This window comes from Stegodyphus dumicola, chromosome 2 (genome assembly GCF_044657685.1).
Source record: "Stegodyphus dumicola isolate Sdum_Otavi_A_Nest chromosome 2, ASM4465768v1".
Taxonomy (NCBI): domain Eukaryota; kingdom Metazoa; phylum Arthropoda; class Arachnida; order Araneae; family Eresidae; genus Stegodyphus; species Stegodyphus dumicola.
In genome coordinates this window covers 86237567-86257878 of record NC_140769.1, presented here as the reverse complement: position 1 = coordinate 86257878, position 20312 = coordinate 86237567, and the positions used below count along the sequence as shown (strand labels likewise).

General features: G+C 34.1%; 2 protein-coding genes across 3 annotated transcripts in view; both read left to right on the top strand.

Moving 5' to 3' along the window:
* The window catches only part of LOC118195277 (uncharacterized), a 62231-nt gene extending 58245 nt beyond the window's left edge, over positions 1–3986 (top strand). Inside the window, exon 3 of one of the 2 annotated variants that reach the window (XR_004759224.2) lies at positions 3212–3986. Coding sequence is in view for 1 of the 2 variants with exons in the window: in XM_035366558.2 (XP_035222449.1) it covers positions 301–1116 (816 nt within the window). In the remaining variant the exon portion in view is untranslated. Of the gene's footprint in view, positions 1–266; positions 1751–3211 lie in introns of those variants that run through there. The other variant, XM_035366558.2, reaches the window with a different exon arrangement.
* Positions 3987–13773: 9787 nt separating this feature from the next.
* Positions 13774–18748, top strand: LOC146998504 (uncharacterized). The gene is made up of 2 exons (XM_085810310.1): positions 13774–14010; positions 17776–18748. The coding sequence occupies exons 1-2, from the start codon at positions 13996–13998 to the stop codon at positions 18088–18090; spliced, it is 330 nt and encodes a 109-aa protein (XP_085666436.1). The 5' UTR covers positions 13774–13995; the 3' UTR covers positions 18091–18748.
* Positions 18749–20312: the final 1564 nt, after the last annotated feature.

Here is a 20312-nt window from a genome sequence, read left to right as displayed (position 1 = left end):
GATGGAAACCATTTTTTCCCGATAAAACCACTCATTAAATTTAAATACTTGAATTTATTTCTTTAGGAATTAATACCCAACTTTATTAAGTACATCTAAACTCTGATTTTGAGCAGAAAGTATTTTTATTAACTTTAAATTCCTTACAAAAATAGTGCACTCTATATTATAATTTCTAGAGCTTGTTTCTAACTAATACAACAAAGTATTGAGTAATTCGTTTAAATAAATAAGCATAAAGTATGACTAATGAGTTAAATTTTTAGGTTTGTTTAAGTTTGACTCGCCTGTGTGTTTAACATGCCAACAAACAAGCTGCGGACTGGAATCCTATGCATCGTAAAAGTCGTATCGATTCTTAATGAACGATTTTATGGCATAGTCTTTGACGTTTGTATAGCAATTGAAGAAATGTTCAGAGAGGAAAAAGCTGCGATGTCTGAATCATCAGATAACTTGAAAATAACTTTAAAAGAATCATCTAATTTAGGTTCATACGTAAAAAACGATGTGACAATGGAAAGGGAAGAGTTCGAGGAATTCCTCCATGATCTTAATGATAAATTAACAGAAATTGTTAACCAAATACAACATATTACGTCTGGTGTGAAATATCGTACTCATTTAGGCTATAGTTCAAGTACAGAAAATGAGAAAGCTCGATCTTGCTGTTATAGGTCGAAGAAAAATTTTTCTTCAAAAACAAATGAAAGAAAAACATGCATTTTAGAAGATAAATCAACTGAACTTGCTGCTTACGAATCTGAAAGCGAAATTCGATCCAAATGCAATTTTGATGATGCACGAAATAGAGCAGGACCATCCAGTACAAGCAACCAAAATTTGTCTTTTACAGGTTTAGAGAATCGGGAAAATGTTGCTGAATGCAAAGTTTTTGAGATCAGAAGTTCGAGTACAAAAGAAAGTGATTCTTGTTCCCGACCTAGAAAAAAGCTAAGTTACAGGATATTGAGTAAAATGCTAAGCTCACACACCATTAATGGAACGATTCCTAATAAATCCGAAACCGAAACTGAGTCCGTTTGTGGCTTTAACGATGAAAGGTCTTTGGATTGCCAAGACGTTTCTGGTGATATAAGAGAAATGCGGGTTTAAACAAACTAATAGCAATGAAATGCAACAAAGTAGACACAGGAGTTTATCTGCTTTCACCAGAGGTAATCGAATAAGATTGCACCCACCCAAAATATTCTGTAAGAGAATTGAACATGTGAACCAAAAAGAACTTGAAATGTTTTACAGGGATTGCAGAAAACGAAATTTTAGCTATGCAATTTTCGGATCTAAGATGAAATAAATTCTATAATGTTTTTAATCATTTCAGTTAACAAATTTTATTTTTTTGTTCACTCTGCTTAGAAGTTTTCATTTGGAAACAAGTAGTTCATTGAAATATTTTTCTGCAGCCTAGTAGTGCAGTTCGAATGGAAAATTTTACTTTTGAGTTATTTTCAAATGTAACACGGAAAAAATTGCTGCATGAAATTTAGAATAGTTATTGTATATGTATTTTTCTAGTTAGTATATTTGAAAATTTTATAAAATTTTTTATCTTTAAATTGAGTTAAATTTTTAATTATGCAACCAGATTAATTTGTTTGTTAAATGTCCAAATCTAAACTATTTCCTAATTTATCAAATCTTCAGAATCGGCGTCTGAAATTGCATTTGTTGTCTTTGAAAGTAAAGTAAATTTTCAGATTTGAATGTAATCAATTTTGTTTTCAAATGTTCTTCCCTTATTTGTAAATTCATGTGATGAATGTCGATTTCGAAATCTGAATTTGTTTCAATATTTGGTTATTTTTCAAAATTCTAAATATAAATTATATTTTTATTGTAACTGTTTTCTTTTATTTTTAGCATTCTAAAAATATTAATATAACAAACGAAAAGTTGGACTTTAACCATTTGCAAGTGAATGCACCATTTTTAATTAGGTGGCGTAATTTACTCAAATCTTTCTTCCTCATTGAGAAGTCTCAGAATGCATTCATATGTATTAAATGATCAGATTCCCAAATCGGCAGATCAATTTAATCGAAAATGGCATTGACATAAGATAGCAAAAAATGAGAGAAGGAAATGAATATTGAAGCAAGAAACGGATTCTGTTTACCAAGGAAAATATCACTCAATTAAAATATTTCAAAGCAATTAATAAATTTGTAAAACATCTAGTTATTAAATGACAGCTGCAAATTTCAAGCAAAAATTAATAATTTAGTCCAGGAAATTTCCATAAAATTCGCAAGGGAACGCATTCGCTCCAGACGACTAAAAATGCTCCTCCCCCCCGAAAAAAAAGGAATTTGATAATGTGATTTAGAACATGTTCGAAAATTCACTATGGCTGTGTTAAATTAGTCCGTTGACAAATCTTACATCTAGAAATCATGATGTTTATTCTTTTTTTACTGAAGACAAGACATGGGTACTAATTTGATTACTAGTATTTGTTGCCGGAAAAATACAAATGTATCATGGGGCAAAGTATTTCGCAGGGCAATAATCCAAAATGTCGAGACCCCTTTTTGCGGATCGGATTTAATTTCTTCAAAACTTTCGTGGCAGAGATGTACCCTAACTGTAACAGAGATAGGTGACGCATAAATTAATGTTACGAATTCTTAATGCTGAGTTAAAATTCAACGCTCCCGTGATACATGTACAAAACCCACTGTTCCCAGAAAAACTCACTTAAAGATTTAGCGCTCCATTATATTTAGATAAGGATAAACTACAAAGCAAAAAGAATACTTCAGCATCGGATGGAAAACTGCATGTCACTTCGAAAAACTGTTTTTCCACATTCTGAAAGTCGCGCAAAACATGAACAGGAATTCCAAGATCAAAGTTCTGAATACATATTTTGGATAGTTTTTTTTTTCTGGGTAGTTTATTATTGGGAGGTGCATTAGAGCTATGTGCCTGAGGGATGCCTTCGTGGGAGACTTTCTAAGGAAAACTGGCTCCTACGCACGTTACATGTGAGGAAAACCACGTAACCCCAAATGTCGCCAGTCCGTTCGCCTGAAATCGAACCAGGTTAAAACTACCAATGTTTAACAACTTTACGGAGCCCGGCCACTGGGGGGCTTGCATAAATTTAATAAATTTAATAGTACGATATTTGTTTGATGTTTACTCATCTTTGAGCAATGTTTCAATTCACGTTTTAATTTTTTAGAGAGGGATTCGCCGCGAAACATTCAAGTTTGACCTGCAATATTGACCTGAAACAATGGGATATTTTGCCAGCAAGAAAATTCTGCACTATCTTAAATAGGTAGGATGAAAAATCTGAATTTTCTGGCAGACAAATATGAAGCAAGTGTTGCCTGCACTATGAGTTTCTTTTTTACCACAAAATATTCTCAGCCGTTTCTTCCGTCGCCTGGTCCTTCTTTCAAAATACCTTAATTGGTGGCAATAAATGTTTTTGATAATTCTAATTAAATCGCATCTTCCATATCCCGTCATATTCAGAACTAAATCATTTTTGGGTGGAAGAAATCTTGAGCTTTTAAGATTTGGTTTGTCTTGTAATACATTAAACATTACATACACATTTAACACATTGTAATACATACACATTAAACTTTTTCTCAGTTCCAGCATTAATACACCATCTGTCGTTAACAGAGAGCTAGAAAATGAAACCTAATGCTGACAATGCTCAGTTGAGAGTTCATGGAAAATTCAAATACCAGCACATGAAAATTTACGCTCGATTCAATTTATCCAATACTGAGAAAAGTGTTTCATTGTATACTAAGAAACCTATCTGATACTTCTTTATTTCTGATACGTAGTGTTTCCTCTATCTGATGATTCAGTTTCCTTTCCATTGGTTGTCCGCATATACAGTATAATATAAATGCACACTTCTGTACTAGATATGTTAAATTTAAGAACAAAATACCAGAATTGTAATCAATGATATGCAACTGGATATAAAAGCAATTAAATAAAAAATAAAGCAAGATTATATACATAATACGATTAAAATTGTTATGATTCCAGTCTAAATTTACAGCATATAAGTCTTACCTATATGTGTGCCGATTATTTTGTATTCATGTATTACTATCATATGCCACAAATTCAGAAAAATAAGTTACATAATAAAGAGTTCGATTTATAGTAGTTTATAATAATATACATTTACATTCGTAAGTTATTGTACACTTCCGTGTTATTTTCAATGCAATTAAATGCAAGTTTATGAAAAGATTAGGTATTACAAGCTATACATAAAACTAATGCGAATGAAGTGCTAATTGGTGAATTGAAATGACTACTCTTCACTCATATTTGTGTTATGCAGTTGAATATGAAGGAAGCGCTAATAGATTAAATGTACAACATAATAGGCATTGTTAAGTAAAACCCTAACATGCATACAGAAAAACATTGTTAGACACACAGATAATGATATATTGCCATTATGGTGCAGCACATAGTGCTAATACCGTACCTAACGGTACAAAGACAATTATAATACAGATGTGCATATTCAAACCAGTAATATACAGCAACCAACAATATTGAGAATTGGGTAAGATTACAGTTCTTGTTTAACACAATGGTCTTAACACTAGAGGAGCCGAATTTCGGACTAACCGAAAACCGCGATTGGGGGTCAATTTGACCCTCATAAGAAATGTAAGTAGAAACAGTAAATGATTGAAATGATGCTGAAATGACCACATAAGAGTTCTTAGAGGTTTTTATTTTTTATACTTTAGAATTTTTTTCGTGCAATTAGTGCAAATTAGCACACAATATCTTTTAATGTAAGATTACAAAAACAAAAACAACATCTATGAAGAACAAACAAGATACAAATGTGAAAAGTGGAAAATAGAACATATGAAAAAATTACAAAAAAAAAACATAAATTGGGAATAAACACACAATGTTTTCCAAAGTTTGTTATACATTACGGCAGGTGATACAATATGAACGCTTGACAGTGACAGCAACACATTTACCACAAATTGGTTTCTGGCATCCCTCAGAGCTGACAAGTCTTGTTTTGTCCCTTGCAACTTTGAAATGCACATTTCTTTCGTTTAAGTGTCTGTATTTGAGCAATCGGGCGGCATCTGTTGCGTAGTGCACCAACTCGTAGTTCTTCCACGAGTGCAAGAATAAATTCTTGACGGGAAATAGAGGTGCCCAAGGATTCTTTGAATATAATCCAAGCATTGAGTGCAGCAATGTCAAGCACGTTGTAAAAAAACATGTACAGGCCACCTGCGACTTCCACTACTTGTACTATATTTCCTCGGCATCTGATCTGCGACATCAATGCCACATTTTGTATTGTTGTAGTAACTGACAGTGTTCGGTTTTTTCTTTATGCTGTCGTCAACAAACACGTTACTCTGCATCGTGCTCAGAATCACGACATTCTTTTTGCTCTTGCATCTATATATTGTGAGTGTTTTGTTTCCATTTTTCAGTGCAAAAGATGAATATCGTGCCGAAGAAGTGTCACGAGCAATAGGGGGTAATTCTCGCTTATTCAGATGCATCGTCCCAACAATTGTGGTTTTTTTTCACAGAAAGTTCATCTGCAAGTTTCACAGAAGTAAAAAAATTGTCAGTTGTGACAATTTTTGTGACATTGAGTCCGGAGTTCAGATGTGGTTGCAGTAATTTGAGAACTACACTTTCCTCATGTTGTAAATTAGTTGATCGTTCTTCGTCCTTGCCCAGATAAGGATAACCATTCAAAACATATTTGGATTTTACATCAGTTACTAGCCAGAATTTGATGCCAAACTTGTTCGGTTTATTCGCCGTACTGGATAAATCTACATCTTGATTTACAAGGCAACAATTGTTCATCAACGGTTATTTCTGGTCCAGGATTATAGCATAAATAAGTTTTCCAGTAGCTTGTACCAGGTTTCAGAAGCGAGAGCAAATTTGTTAGTGGCGAAACGATCAGCTCTTGTGCTTCGGACATCGAATCTGAGATGCCGCATTATTTCACGGAACCAATTGCGTGACATTGTTTCTTAGAACACAGGTGGTCCCCAATTCTTGTTCTACAAATCATCTGCACAAAGTTTTGAATGGCCTGGTGCTCCCTGAGCATACAGAAGGGCAAAAAAGGCATCAAGTTCTTCCAGAGTAACATGCCAGTTACTATCATCTCTAAGTTGGCGTCGTGCCTCAGCAACTGTACATGATTGAATGTGTTTCACCATTGATTCACTCACCATCAAACGCCACGCTGAAGCAGGATTTGTTCTTATATTACGAAGAGCAAATGACGCTGGTCCATTTGCAGTGGTGACAATATTTCGAGTTCGCGTGTGACCTGAAGTGGAAGTGGTGCTGCTAAGGTTCCTAGGGGTCCAGAGAATACAACTGGATGAGGTATACTTCTCATTACTGCTGCCAGTAACGTTGTTGCCTCGTCCTTGACCACGCTCACGTCAGCTTCCGGCTTCCCGCATAGGGATCACATTTCCAGAATTGTGTTCGACATCACTATCACTGCTTTTAGAGAACAACTAATTCTGTAAGTTCACATCAACGTTAAAATCTTCGTCACTGCTATCATCACCACTTATATCTGATTCCAACTGTTCAAGGAGGGCAAGGCACTCTTGTGTACTCAATCCTCTTCCTCTCGGCATTGCAATGGAGAGAGAATATGCTCCGTTCTGGATTTTATTTTTCTCCCCTGAGTAATCGCAATAAGAGCTGCATGTTTCCCAATGCGCAGAAAACGAAAACGGGGCATCGGGAATTCGAAAACGGACATTCGCTTAAAAATATGTCGTTTTTCTTATGAGGGGCAAAATGACCCCAGATGGCTGTTTCAGGTATATCTGCGATTATTTATTTAAATAATTAACGTATAAATATGAAAAATTGGCATAGTATACTTGAAACATTTTAGAAAATATAAAATAATATCAGCTTGGAAGCTCAGCTGTATGTTAAAAAAAAAGTGGAAAATTGGAAAAAAAGGTCAAAATGATTCCAACGGCGCTTCTAGTGTTAAAGCATGCCTACTAAACATATGGGAGAAATACAGGACTACGTGGATTATACTATTCATTCCACACTTCAGTCCAAAATATACAGAGGTGTAAAGTACATTTTATCTTGCATTAATTTGTAAGAAAGCACATTAATTAGTATTTTAATCCTAGCTTTCATTCTGAAAGCCTATTTTTCATTTATTTAAAGCATACATTACAATCCTTTTACAAAATATGTATTAAAATTTCTATTGAATGTGCATATAGTTATGGTACTAAGTAGACCAAAAATTCAAAATATGCTGAGCTGCACGAACGATAAGTCATGAAGTGCAATGCAAAAGTTTGGTTTCTTTACAAAGGGGCGCATACAGGCTACTACTGCTGCGACGGCATAACCGTCATATAAGCTATTATGTAGTAGCTCACAATAATTTTGTGCAGTGTTCTATTATCTAGAATGCATTTTTTTAGTTCCGTTAATATCGAGCCCCATACGTATGAGCCCTAAAGAACGACTCTGTTCACTACTACCTTGTATCATAGTTTAAGCAGTTTTGTAGGCATTTCCCATTTGAGTGAAGTCGTGCGCTACATTGCATTTGTGAGAGTATTTAATCTCGGTTTTAGGTCTTTGACATGTGACATTCATGACAACTTTTATTTATGATCAGCAAGACTTATTTCCGTTGCTAGACAAATTTATTTATCTGCCTTAAAGTTTGAAGCCGTTCATCAAACATATCCCATTCAGCAAAGATATATGCAGGCTTTTGATTTATTTGTTACGTTATTTCTGCCATCAGCGAGAGGTAAGAAATGATTTGCGTAAGCAGTGAACCTAGGCTATTACACGTTTTCAAAACCGTTAATTGCTGAGTTGGCCACAAGGTTCCGTAGAGTGGGACCAAGACAATTTTGGGGGAAATCCTGTGTAATGGCCTTAATGATAACATTATAGTAATTTTTACCCCCTTATCTTGAAGGTAACTTTGAACGAAGTCAATTAGCGTACTAGGACGTTCCATAGACATCAAATTGTGAATCATACCTGTGCAATCCTGTAGGACATAGTGTCATTTGACAAGGGAATTTTCTAAATTTTACCTCCATATTTACTTCTGTGAAGCGTTAACTTCACAACCTGAAATGAATTGTCAGATACTTTCAAAGCTTGAGATCATACTTATTTAAGCTTTTATATGCCATCTTCGTAATTTAGAAACGTTTGTGTTTTAATTAGCCCTGCATCAGACGAATACGTTTATGTTGCACAATTAGACTAATGGGTGACAGGCTTATGTGTCTAGAATAAGGAAAATCGTTTTTGTGTCGCTTCTGCCACAGCAAATACCAACAACTGACGTTCAGCTACTGAAAGGCGCGAAAACGTGCGAAAAATATCACTGAGGTCCCCTCTCACCCACGTGTTTAATTTAGAGTTAAATGTAGAGTAATTTGTGATTATCTAATTAATTCAAGTTTCCACAAGCATAGTTTCCTTAGTTCTGGACAGATTTACCAACTTTCATAGCCGACGGAAATGTACACAAATGCCGAGTCAATAAATATATTAGTTCTTACCATGCTCATAGCAAATAAAATATAGGGCAAGCTTTTAGAAACAACAAAAGGGAACTTACAGCAAAATCTATCAATTTGAATTGGAAAAATAATATGAAGTAACTTGTTTTCAGTTTAAAGGTAAATATTTGATATTAAAAAAATGGGAAGTGAAAAATTTAGTTAAAATAGAATTATGCATATTATTGAATTGTAAAGTATATTTACATTATTTCAATTACTGGGATACTAACCATACGATCAACATCAAATAAATCTGGTTGCAGTCTATTTTATGTTAATGGAAGTTTTATTTCCGCTTTAAACTCATTGCTTTAAATGTATATATAAATGTTACTATTTACATTTCTTTATTTTTGTGGAATTATGATTACTTGCCTGAGAAATATGTACATATATTCATTAAAATTAGAAAGCATGAGAGATTTCAAGAACCCAATTATATTTAAACAATACATGACGATTTAATGATGCAGTTTTTCTCAGCCTTTAACATATTCATCTGTGAGCCACGTTCATTTCGGACCCTGTATATAATCAATAAAGAAAAACTTTGATCATATAAACGTTTTAGCATATCTGTAGTCACATCATTTCTGTAGCGTTAGAGCTTCAAATTTAGTATAGTAAGTACGCATAATAACTTTAGTAAGCACGAGTAACTAATTTAAACAGACAAGTGACAATGTTCCAGTTATGTTGCAACAAGTACCATACCGTAATAGCAAAGACTAAAATACACTCTTTTGGTAAAACATCGAAACACCAAGAAGGACCTTTGCGATCATGACAAAATTTAGTATGCAAAAACATTTTAATCGAACATGCAAATGATCAAAGTTTCAAAGCAAATGAACAGGAATTGCGATCAGAGCTCGCATTTCCAGTGCGCAATTCGCAAAGTATAAAAACAGTAACAGAGCCGTAAAATTTATCTTTTTTTTTGTTGCTGCCATTTTAATTCCGTAAAGAAGCAACTAAAGATGCCATAACGACGATATCGAAAACCTTACATAAAACTAAACGACTTCGAACGTGGTCGCATTGTAAGGTTGCGTGAAGCTAGGTGGTCATACCGAACAATAGGCCGCCACCTGCAGTGTACAGAAACTACTGTGGAAAAGATGTTGGCAGCAATGTTTGCTACAAGGAAATTGCCGACGAAATGAAGGCTCTGGAATCCCAAGGAGCACAAATGCGAGGCAAGATAGTATGATTATTTGCCAGACGCGAACCTCCCCAACGGTAGTCGATCAACATGGCTGCCATTAGACTGATATCATATAGTGTTCAGCGATGAATCCCGCTTCACTCTTGACACAGATGACCACCGTACTCGCGTCTGGAGAAAACGGGGCCAGCGGTCTCAACCAGCCATAAAACTTGCTGTGATGGTGTGGGGCGCTATTTCATATGACAGCAGGGCATCTTTAGTCATCCTCCGTACATCTTTAACAGCTCAAGGATATGTTAATACAATCCTGCGGCCGGTTGCATTACCCTTCATAGCGCGTCATCCTGGGGCCATTTTCCAACAAGATAATGCCAAGCCACATACCGCTCGCATATCTCTGGACTGTCTCCGTGCGCTTGATACTCTTCCTTAGCCAGCAAGGTCGCCAGATCTTTCACCAATCGGAGCATATCTGGGGCATGGTAGGCCTCCAGATTCGAACACTACAAAATATCGCAGATATGAAGCGACAACTGATGAATGCCTGGCAGAATGTGTCGCAGGATAATATTAAGAACCTCTACCACTCCTTGTCTCGACGAATTCAAGCATTGATTGCCGCCTGGGGCGGTTCGACCAAAACTACTAATTTGAGCATTCATTGGCTGATTATGAGCCGTTAACAAGTACTATGACCTTGATTTTTTAATCATTTTATTATCTGTGTATGAGCTATACACATATTCAATTTCATTAAAAACAACTACTTCCTTCATGGTGTTTAAATTTTCTTGCAAAAGAGTGTATATTAAGATGAACTAAGAATTTAAAAATTTAAGCTCAAACAGGGATTGGTCATGAAATTTCGGCATTGCGTAACATACTGCACATGTTCATTTTTAGTTTTTGAATGCTCAAGATTCAAGAAAAATTATTCATTCAAAAAAACGAAATATAGAGGTAAAAATATTCTTTATTCTTTTTTTGCTCTCACAAATTCATTGTGCGAATATACATTTACAGCTCTTACAGCCTGAAAAGCACATGTCTGTGATATTATCTTGATGCAATGATTTGTAGAACTTTATTTTTTTATCACGATATTTTCTACGACGATATTTAAAACTGCGATGTTATTGAACAGCTTTGTTTTTGACGACGATACTTACACCAGGATGTTTTAGAACTGTGATGATTTCCCTTCCTTTCTTATCTGGCATGAGGTTTTGTGCAATGCTGTTTTCGCCTTGCGTTGTTTTCTGTGAGACGTTCCTTTAGAGATAGTTTTTCCCCATTGTTTTCAGAGGACACCAGAAAATATCTCTACCAGCATATGGAGCAATACTAAAATTTTCATTGGTAAGGAACATTTACAGAATATATTTCAAATCGAAACATGAAATAGGATAGTGCACTAAAATTCGGAACTATCAAGAGAATCTGAGACGTCTGATTTTTTACGCATGCATAAAGCAAATGCGAGCTAGTTTCTACTAGAAAGTCTTCCTCGAATCTCTTTGGTTTCTTTTCATTTGCTTATTTATTTATGCTTAAATTAAGCGGGCTGTCTTGTCTGATCTGAAGTGGATGGAATCACCGGTTTAAGCGAGTTTTTTTAAGAGTTGGTGAAACTGTCCTTGTGTATTTCCTTTTTAACTAAGCGATCAGTCTTATCTGATTCAATAAAAATAATTACGATAAACATTTTATTTATCATTATTTTTTATTTTTCCTTTCTTTTCTTCAAGTATTGCACAAAAGGATACAGAGCATTTATATCCTTGAAAACGAACACCTGTACCATTTTCAACCAAACTTCATGACAATTCTGTATGAATGTATATATTTAAATAAATGTGTCTGTAAATTCATGGTGCACTTTTGACTGGTCACAGGAAATCATTGAAACAAGATAGTACTGCGAAATTTTCACCAAATAAAAGAAAAGTTCTCCAAATTTTTTATCTACTCAGTACAGTTCGATTTGGCCTCCATTTGTTGACCTACACGCATATAAACGATATTCAAGTTCTTCCCACACGCGATTGAGGACGTCTGATGTAACAGGGTGAATAATCCTCTGTTTTAAATGATTAATGTCGTTGATACGAACAACATGTTGTATACATGTGTTATTCACATAACCCCAGAAGTCTAATGGTGTCAGACCCGGGGATCGTGGGGGCCATGACTTCACATGACCCCTGCCTATCCACCGCTGGGGGGGGGAATGTTGTATCCAGAAACTCACGAACAATATTGTCGTAGTGTGGAGAAGCGCCGTTATGTTTAAAGATGACACTATCTGGAGACTGTGGCATTGCATACAATTCCAACATGTCAGGATAGTTGTCTAACGACACAGACTGCTCCGCAAAGAAAAATGGTCCTATCACTTTATCATGCATCAGGCCACACCACGCGTTTACGTTAGGGGTGTTACGTTCCGTACTCAACGTGGGCGCGAGGATTTTCAGCAACCCATGTTCGGACGTTATGGTACTGAACATGTCCACAGACATGGATGTCGTTTCATCGCTATACACAATGGTTCTGCAGAAATCGCTCATCATTGTCGATCTCATGAAGAGTTTCTGTAGCAAACGCGAATCGTTTGGGGTCTATCCGCCGGTTTCATAGCGTGTAGCTGGAATTTGCAACTCGAAAAATGTAAACGTTTCTTTAACACGTTACGAACTGTAGACTTGCTGGGGTTAATTGTCGAGCACACGTAAGTAACGATTTTTTAGGGCTTCTTAAGTAGTTCTCCCGTATAACCTTTACAGACTCGTCACTTACCGATGGCTTACCAGAACGCGGTTTGAGTTGCCCAACAATCTGCCGGTATCCTTCAAGTGCTCATCCCATCGATCAGTGTTATCCCTATGTGGTGGCACTTCATTGTACACGTGACGATATTAATGTTGCAATTTAGTAACTGATTCAAATTTAACAACGCACAGAACATACTGTTACTGTCCACATCTAGACTGCTGTAGGCATGGGCTGATCCGCTGCTGCGCAGTTCGTGGTGTTGCGTCATAACCTATATTGAGCACACTCTCTCACATCATAGTACGGAATTGCACTATGATGAATCATAGTACGAGAATTTGGAGAGTTCCCTTTTATTTGGTGAAGATTTCACATTTCTGTCTTGATTCGTTGATTTTCTGTGACCTGTCAAATTTGCCCCATGACTTCACGGACACATTAGCATTTAAAAAATTAAATCGGAAGATTTTAAATTTACTGAATATGTGTCAAATAAGTTTTACTGTAAAAGATAAATTTAACCGAGTAGAATTTTTCCTCTTGTTTTTATAAAAATTACAATATCTATACATTCATTAACAAGCAAGCAAAGATTTGAGCTTTCATATAGAATTGTCATGGGTTTTGTGCGAAAATATTACAGGCCTGTTTTTTAACCAAAGAGCAGAAATGTTTTGTACCATTTTGTGCAAAGCTTTAAAACAATAAATAAATAAAAACAAAATAAAACAATTATTGTATTTGCAGTCATTGAATAAGACAACACTGATTTTTGTGATGTAGGAAATTGTCTACAATTATGTAGCATAAAGAGGAATTATTTCTACATGCAAAGTTCAAAATTCTTGACTCTATGCAGCCGAATATACTATAACACGGCAAAATCCTTTAACACGAACCTATTCAATCGTGATCAATAGATTTATGTGGATGAAGTTTAAAGAATACAACTAGTTTCCATTTTAATTTGTACAGGAATTCTATAATGGCATATGATTATTCATCCATATTATAGTTTAATATTTTGAAATATGCATACTATTTATTTGCAGATAATCTATTCCATATATTAACTCATCAGTAAAGTAAGCGTTAGGAATGTTTAATTTTTTTTTTCTTTCGGTACTGTGAAATCTGCTTTCCGTTGTTAACCGACAAACTAGTGACGTAACTCGCCTTCCTGTTACAAGAGGTTTGGAGGGTATCTAAAGAGTGCTACTGCGAGTCGCAGACGATCTTAGAATGAAATCCAATATTTCTAATTTTGGAATTCAGAAGCTAAATAAACCCATTTTAAATCTGGAGCAAATTTTGATTTAGGGCTCTATCTGAACTTATTTTTAAATGAGTGATTGATGTTCTAAAGAAAGTTTAACGGATACTTAAATTCTCCAAATCGATTCGGCAGTAAAGAAAACAGAAAGAATTAGCATGGAATGGCAGTCGGTAAGTGTGAATATTTTGCTAAATACAGTTATTAAATCATATACTCTGCATTGCATTTTTAAGATTCAGTACTTATTTGCTTAACAGAAAGTGAAGCATTTATATTCACAATTTAAACCGGAGTAATTTAACGTGAACTCCGATGTTTTTATTTATTTCCTGTTTAAAGATAGGAAATAGTTTCTTGACGAAATATTTTATGAAAAAATATTACAGGATATGAATGAAAGTTGTGACGCAATTTCTTTTGAAGGTTTTAAGAAGTTATGTGTAAATAATTCTTTAATGAACGCTCTTATTTCTAGACTACCATAAATTTTATTTTAGTGACTTAAATTCCAAATGATTTTTTTCTATTTCTACATTAGCATATTCTGGGTATCAGTTTTATAGGTGTACCTATTACATGTCTCCTTTATATATGGAGCAAATATACATCCGATTTGCTTAATTGGGACACGTTGGAACTAATCCACTTTAGCCCTACTAAGCAGCTGCCATAATTAAGCGAACTAATAAACTTTATTCAGCTGATTGTTTCTAAAACAAAATAGGTAATGGTAGGTAAATAAGGAAGTCAGAAAGTATTTGCACTATAAATTTTTGCAGGAAAAATACATATGGGATAAAAGTTTTACAATTTAGTTAAATTACCTTAATAAATTACCAATAAATCACTATTTATGACACTTTCATTCAAGTCATCAAGTGTAAGTATCTTTTGCTTCCGAAATTTTTTAGTGCTACCAAATCAGCACATATATTCAGTGCAGATATAGGACTTTCTTCATTATCTTCTTGCATAAAATAATCCTTGGCGACCATAATTTTTATTATCTCGCAATTAGTCAGAAGCATAGGTATCTCAGCATCCTCAACATTTCTTTCCATTGACAAATTTTTGGCGTTTGGGGAAATTAACTACTTTATCAATTGCATACTTAGAGATGCTAAATTGCCATCGATTGCTGAAACTTCATTGTTTATGATAAGAACTTACAATATGCCTTTACTTTCTTCACTACTAAAACTTTTAGGAAACCTTCAAAGGTTATAACGGTAAATGGCAAAACAATATCGCATTCTGTTGTTGTTTATAGCTCGCCAACAGACAGTGACAAGCCGTTCTTGTGAAATGGAAATTTTTGTACTGATCTCTCTAGCTGTCGATAAACATGTTAATATATTCTCATTATAAAATTATAGTTCTGGTTATTTATTGTTAACTTTTCTGTGTTCTTTATCAAGGTCTGTGCTAGTCATTAAATGCAAAATCATATCTGATAAAACAAATTTGATTGCTATAAAAGTTGCTTTCTTGTAAACGATCTGTTTTTATCGCCAGAGCAGTATTTCGACGCCAAAGCAGTCCATTCATGGGTCGTTTAAAGGGTTGCAAAGTTAAAATTCACACTTGAGGACATCTTTAAATGGTAAAGAGTATCGCTTTAAGGCTATTTGAAACTTTTGTGCTTGAATCATACATATTTCTGCAATTTTAAGCGGGAAATTTAAAAATGTCTCGGAAAGAAAAAGAAACCACAATTAAAAATAATTTCTCAACCAATTAAAAGATCATTTTCAGTTGTAAAATACGTAGTAAAAAGGCATCTGGATTAAACACATTTTGTAAACAGGATTATGAGCGAGCGAAAAAGTTGTCCAGGTATGATGCATTACCTTTTAAAACAAGTTCATCAAGATCCGATATTAAGTGGTCCAGAATTGAAACTACTGATTAAGAAGTTTGTACCCAAACTGTAAGAAATAAGAACTATCCGCTTGAAAAAGATTTTACGTGTGTGAAGTAAATAGAAAGAAAAAGCTATTATGTGTGAAAAAAATACGTAAACGAGTCCCTAGACTTTTGGAAAAAAAGATATAGTTAGCGATGAAAGTAAGTATGACTTATTTGATTTGCTTTATTTAATTATGGCAAAGCCAACTAGGGCTATCTACCTAAGGGGAGTGATGCCTTCGTAGAGGACTTTCTAAGGGAAACTGACTCGTACGCATGTTACACATGGGAAAAACCACGAAAACGCCCATGCAGCCAGCCCGTTCGCGGGATTCGAACCTCGAACCGAAATATCAGTGTTCAGCGAATTTACCGCTCGACCGCTGTGACTTATTTGGAGCATATGGTAATCGCTAGATATGGGGAAGACCAAATAAAGAATTTGAGAAATCTCCTACCAATAGTATAGCGGACGTTCCGTTATGGTTTGGGAATGCAATGTTTTATGCAGTGTACGGAAACTGCATTTTATCGATGGCATAATGTCCGATAAGCTGTATATTAACATTCTGAAAACAAATTTGCATACCAGAACTCAACTTTTGAGATCATATACAAATTTTGTTCTAATAAAAGATAATAATCCGAAGCATAAAGCACTAAATACCAGACTTTTGTACAACCCACCAAAAAGTATTTGAAATATCCTCACTATCAACAATAAAAGTTCCTTTGAACATTTATGAAAAGAATTAGGCTGAAGTATCGGAAATAAAGGTACTATAAGCAAAAATCTAAAACATTTAGAGGAAGAATGGTACAAAATTACAGAGTACACTAAAAAACAAGTTATAAGCATGCATGCCATCTAGACTGAAAGTCATTAGGTCTAAGCAAGAGATATCCCGTAAAATATTAATTATACTATAAATATTTGCCGTTTTAGAAAGAAGTCGAATATTTTTCTGACTCGGTACTTACGGAAAATCTCGTCCACCATTTTTGCCTATTAAAGAAAAGATGCCAAACTACGCGATTTTTCGCCAAAAATTGAAGAAAAGTCATCAAACACGCTGGGTTTGGTGTAACCTTGATTACACGAGTTAGTTATTATTCTTCATTAAAGACTCCTCTTTACCCATATTCGCAGTTGGATTACATCATTCAATATTCGATGGCTCTATGTACCGTTGGTTCATTCACAATGCGAGAATCATACATGTATTCATGCAGATTCTGCCTTATTTAATTTCTTTAAATATAATACCGTGGATAACAGTTGGTGGCAACAATTTGAAAAGTGAAACAATGCTTATCGTGAATCGACGCAAAATGCCAAAACGAATTTAATAGTCCTTCTGGGCAAATTGCCCCTTTGGACTAAAAATTCCAGATAGATTTGGAAAAGGTTGTTTTCTTTTTAATGCCTTACGCATTCCTTAATTAAAATTTGTATTTTAAATTGCTAACGTATGTTTCCCTTTCACATGTTGGTTACGTCTGTCAGCTTAAGATAAATATCGATAGTTTCGGTATCTTTCTGAAAACAAAAATCATAAAAGTCGCTAACTTGAACCGGATAAAAATCTTTTAACTTTCCATCGGTAAAAATTGCCAAATTTCGCCAAAGTGGTTGCGTTAATAGGTGCGTAGCGTTAATCTCGCACTCATGTTTATTTGACCCTTTTGCAATTGGCATCTTATACCAGCACAACAAAATTGTATTTGCGGTTAACTTGCAGGTGTTCTTAGCCGTTTGCTGCTAGTTTCTTCTCTTAAGTAACCTGTAAATTTAGGAGAGAAAATTCCTGGATTGATATTTATTTTCCCCAATTATTTACGATGAAGTCACCGCAGAGTCATTCATTATGTGGTGTAAACATGTTATCATATTTGGCGCGCTACTATTATTGCGTCTGATTAACAGAACCTAATGTTTTATAAGAATAGATTTATAGAAAAATGAATGTCCAGTTAAGTTAACAAAAATTAATATTTTTATTTCCTTTCTTTTTGTTAATTTATAGGCATCATCACAAGATGTATCACACGAAATGCTTAGAAGATCTGTGGATAATATTAATCTTCATCTGCCAGCTCCCAAACGAGAAAGGGCATTAACACTACCTATCATTACAGAACATACGAATGTATACAAATGTATTAACGGGACTATTAAATTTACAAAATACGAAGAGAAAAATATGCTATTAAACTCTAAGAGTAACAGTCCTGAGCGTTTTTCAATATCTCCAATAAAAGTTTATGAAGATTTAAAGGAAGACCTTGACATAAAACTATGCAAATCACTTTTGGTTGCTTCTACGGCGTGCAGTTCTTGAGTTTATTTCGCAGACCGTAGACCTGTAGACCGTAGACTTCAAAGGAAGAGAACATATTCAGTTCACTCAATGGAACATATGATAGAGCAGAAATATATGCGTATGGATGACTCTGAAGAAGAGGAAATATTGCAAAATCGCGCAATAGGCAACAGATATTCTATTCCAAAAAGTCTTAAGGTCGAGATTAAGGAAATGGAGGTTGATTTTAATAATTTACACATTAATAATAATTCATCTGATGATGAAATAATATTTTCAGATACATTGACGGAAAGGGCTGGAGACACTAGTGATTCAGAAATGTGACAGTGTGAACAGATTCTTTAGTTTCAAATTTTAGAGTGCAAGAAATCCACTATCTGATGTACATCTAAAAATATGGAACTATAAAAAGACAAACCTGACGATTCGGAAAATTTCCGTTAATAACATACAATTTTTTCAGTCATATAAAGGAATTTATATTTAATTTTTAGCGCAATATTTTATTCAAAGTGTTTTATTTAAAAAGAATCATTTTCTACACTTTCGCTTACAAGCTTTTCGCTTTATAGCTCCCCTTATAAGCTGCTGAAAAGTTGCAAAGCTTTTTCATCTTTAATAAGGGATAATTTAGTGTCATAAACCTGAAACTAAAACATTTAAAGAATTAATAAACTGCTTTGTAGAAAATGTTATTTGTTTATATCGTATCCTTTTAAATTGACAAATGAAGTAATTATGTATTTTATGAATACTGAATTAATTTTTAATATATATTTAAAAAATATGCATTTTATTTCATCTAACGATCGAGTTGTTTTTTATTGACACATTCTAAAATAAAAGATCTAATTATGGGGCATTTAAGCATAGTTTTAAAATGACACTTCTAACTTTATTAGATTAAAAGAAAGTAGATCCCTCTTTTCAGTTGCTGATAAACGGAAAAACAATGCTTTAAAAAATAGAGATTTGCATTTGGGAAGTTAGATATTTTGGTCGAACATTTTGGTCGTAAAATAGGAAAATGGCAAGACTATCAGGTGGAACATGCACAAAAGCATAACACAAATTAAAAAACGCGATTAATACTTTAATTGATAATGTACACATAGTAGTATTTTATCCATACGAACTGTTATAATAATATAGATTTAGAGGAAGACTTTCTTTGAATGAACATTGGAATCGTTATTTCAATTGCCAAGAACAAATCAAGTGGAATTGTTATTGCAATGGTCAAGCCGATATAATGTACCGGCTCCAAGGATTGAACAGTAACAAGTATTAATAGTAAATAACATTGTGTTTTCATTTATGTACAATATTGGTAAAAATTTATTTATTGATAATTTATTTTAAATGAAAAACATGCCATACGAATCAACTAAAAATTGTAATGGTTGTTGGAGTCGTACAGTATAAACAATATGTCATAAATTAAGTATGACATTTTTCGCTGCTCAGATGTCACAAAATATACGTGAAACTAATTGAAAGATATTAGTAAATTTGATATTTTAAATTCATGGCCAAATGTATTACAAAAACCAATTATGTGTATTTTGTTATAGACTTTAAGGTTCATATTTTGCAGCATCTAGAACCAGCATGAAAAATATATTCAGTGAATATTTCTGCTTTCTACTGTTATAAGGCGTCAAAGGTAAAATATCTGAATTCTTAAATGGTCAACTTAGATAACGTTGTATCCTCTAAACCCATTGATACATATAAATATGAGATCAGATGAGTTACCTAAGGAAAGAAACATTTTATTAGGAACTTGCCCAGAACCAGAAACCAGATGCTGAATGGCGAGAACCCAATGATCACATGTGAAAAATTTGTTTTAGTTTTGGATCAGAATTTAAATACAACAACCTTGCACAAGTATTTTCGTTGTGAATTGTGATATAAAAGAATGATTGTTTTCAGATTCTAGGTTGATGTCCCCTTATTTCAATATCGGTGGCATAAGAGTTGACATTTCTTTAAATTTGTTTGTGTTAAATTGCTGATAAAAAAGTCATGGGTGTATTTTATAACTTTTTTCTAAAAATTTACGCGTGAAGACTTTTACCTTTGAAAATAAAACATTTGACATTGCGGGAGAGTTATTTTCGTAACCAGTGATGTTAACATTACATTTCATTGTGGTTATGCTTCAAAATATCTAAGTAAACATGCAAATAGAACATTGAATATGCGTTTTAGTAACTTAACGTGTTTAGAAG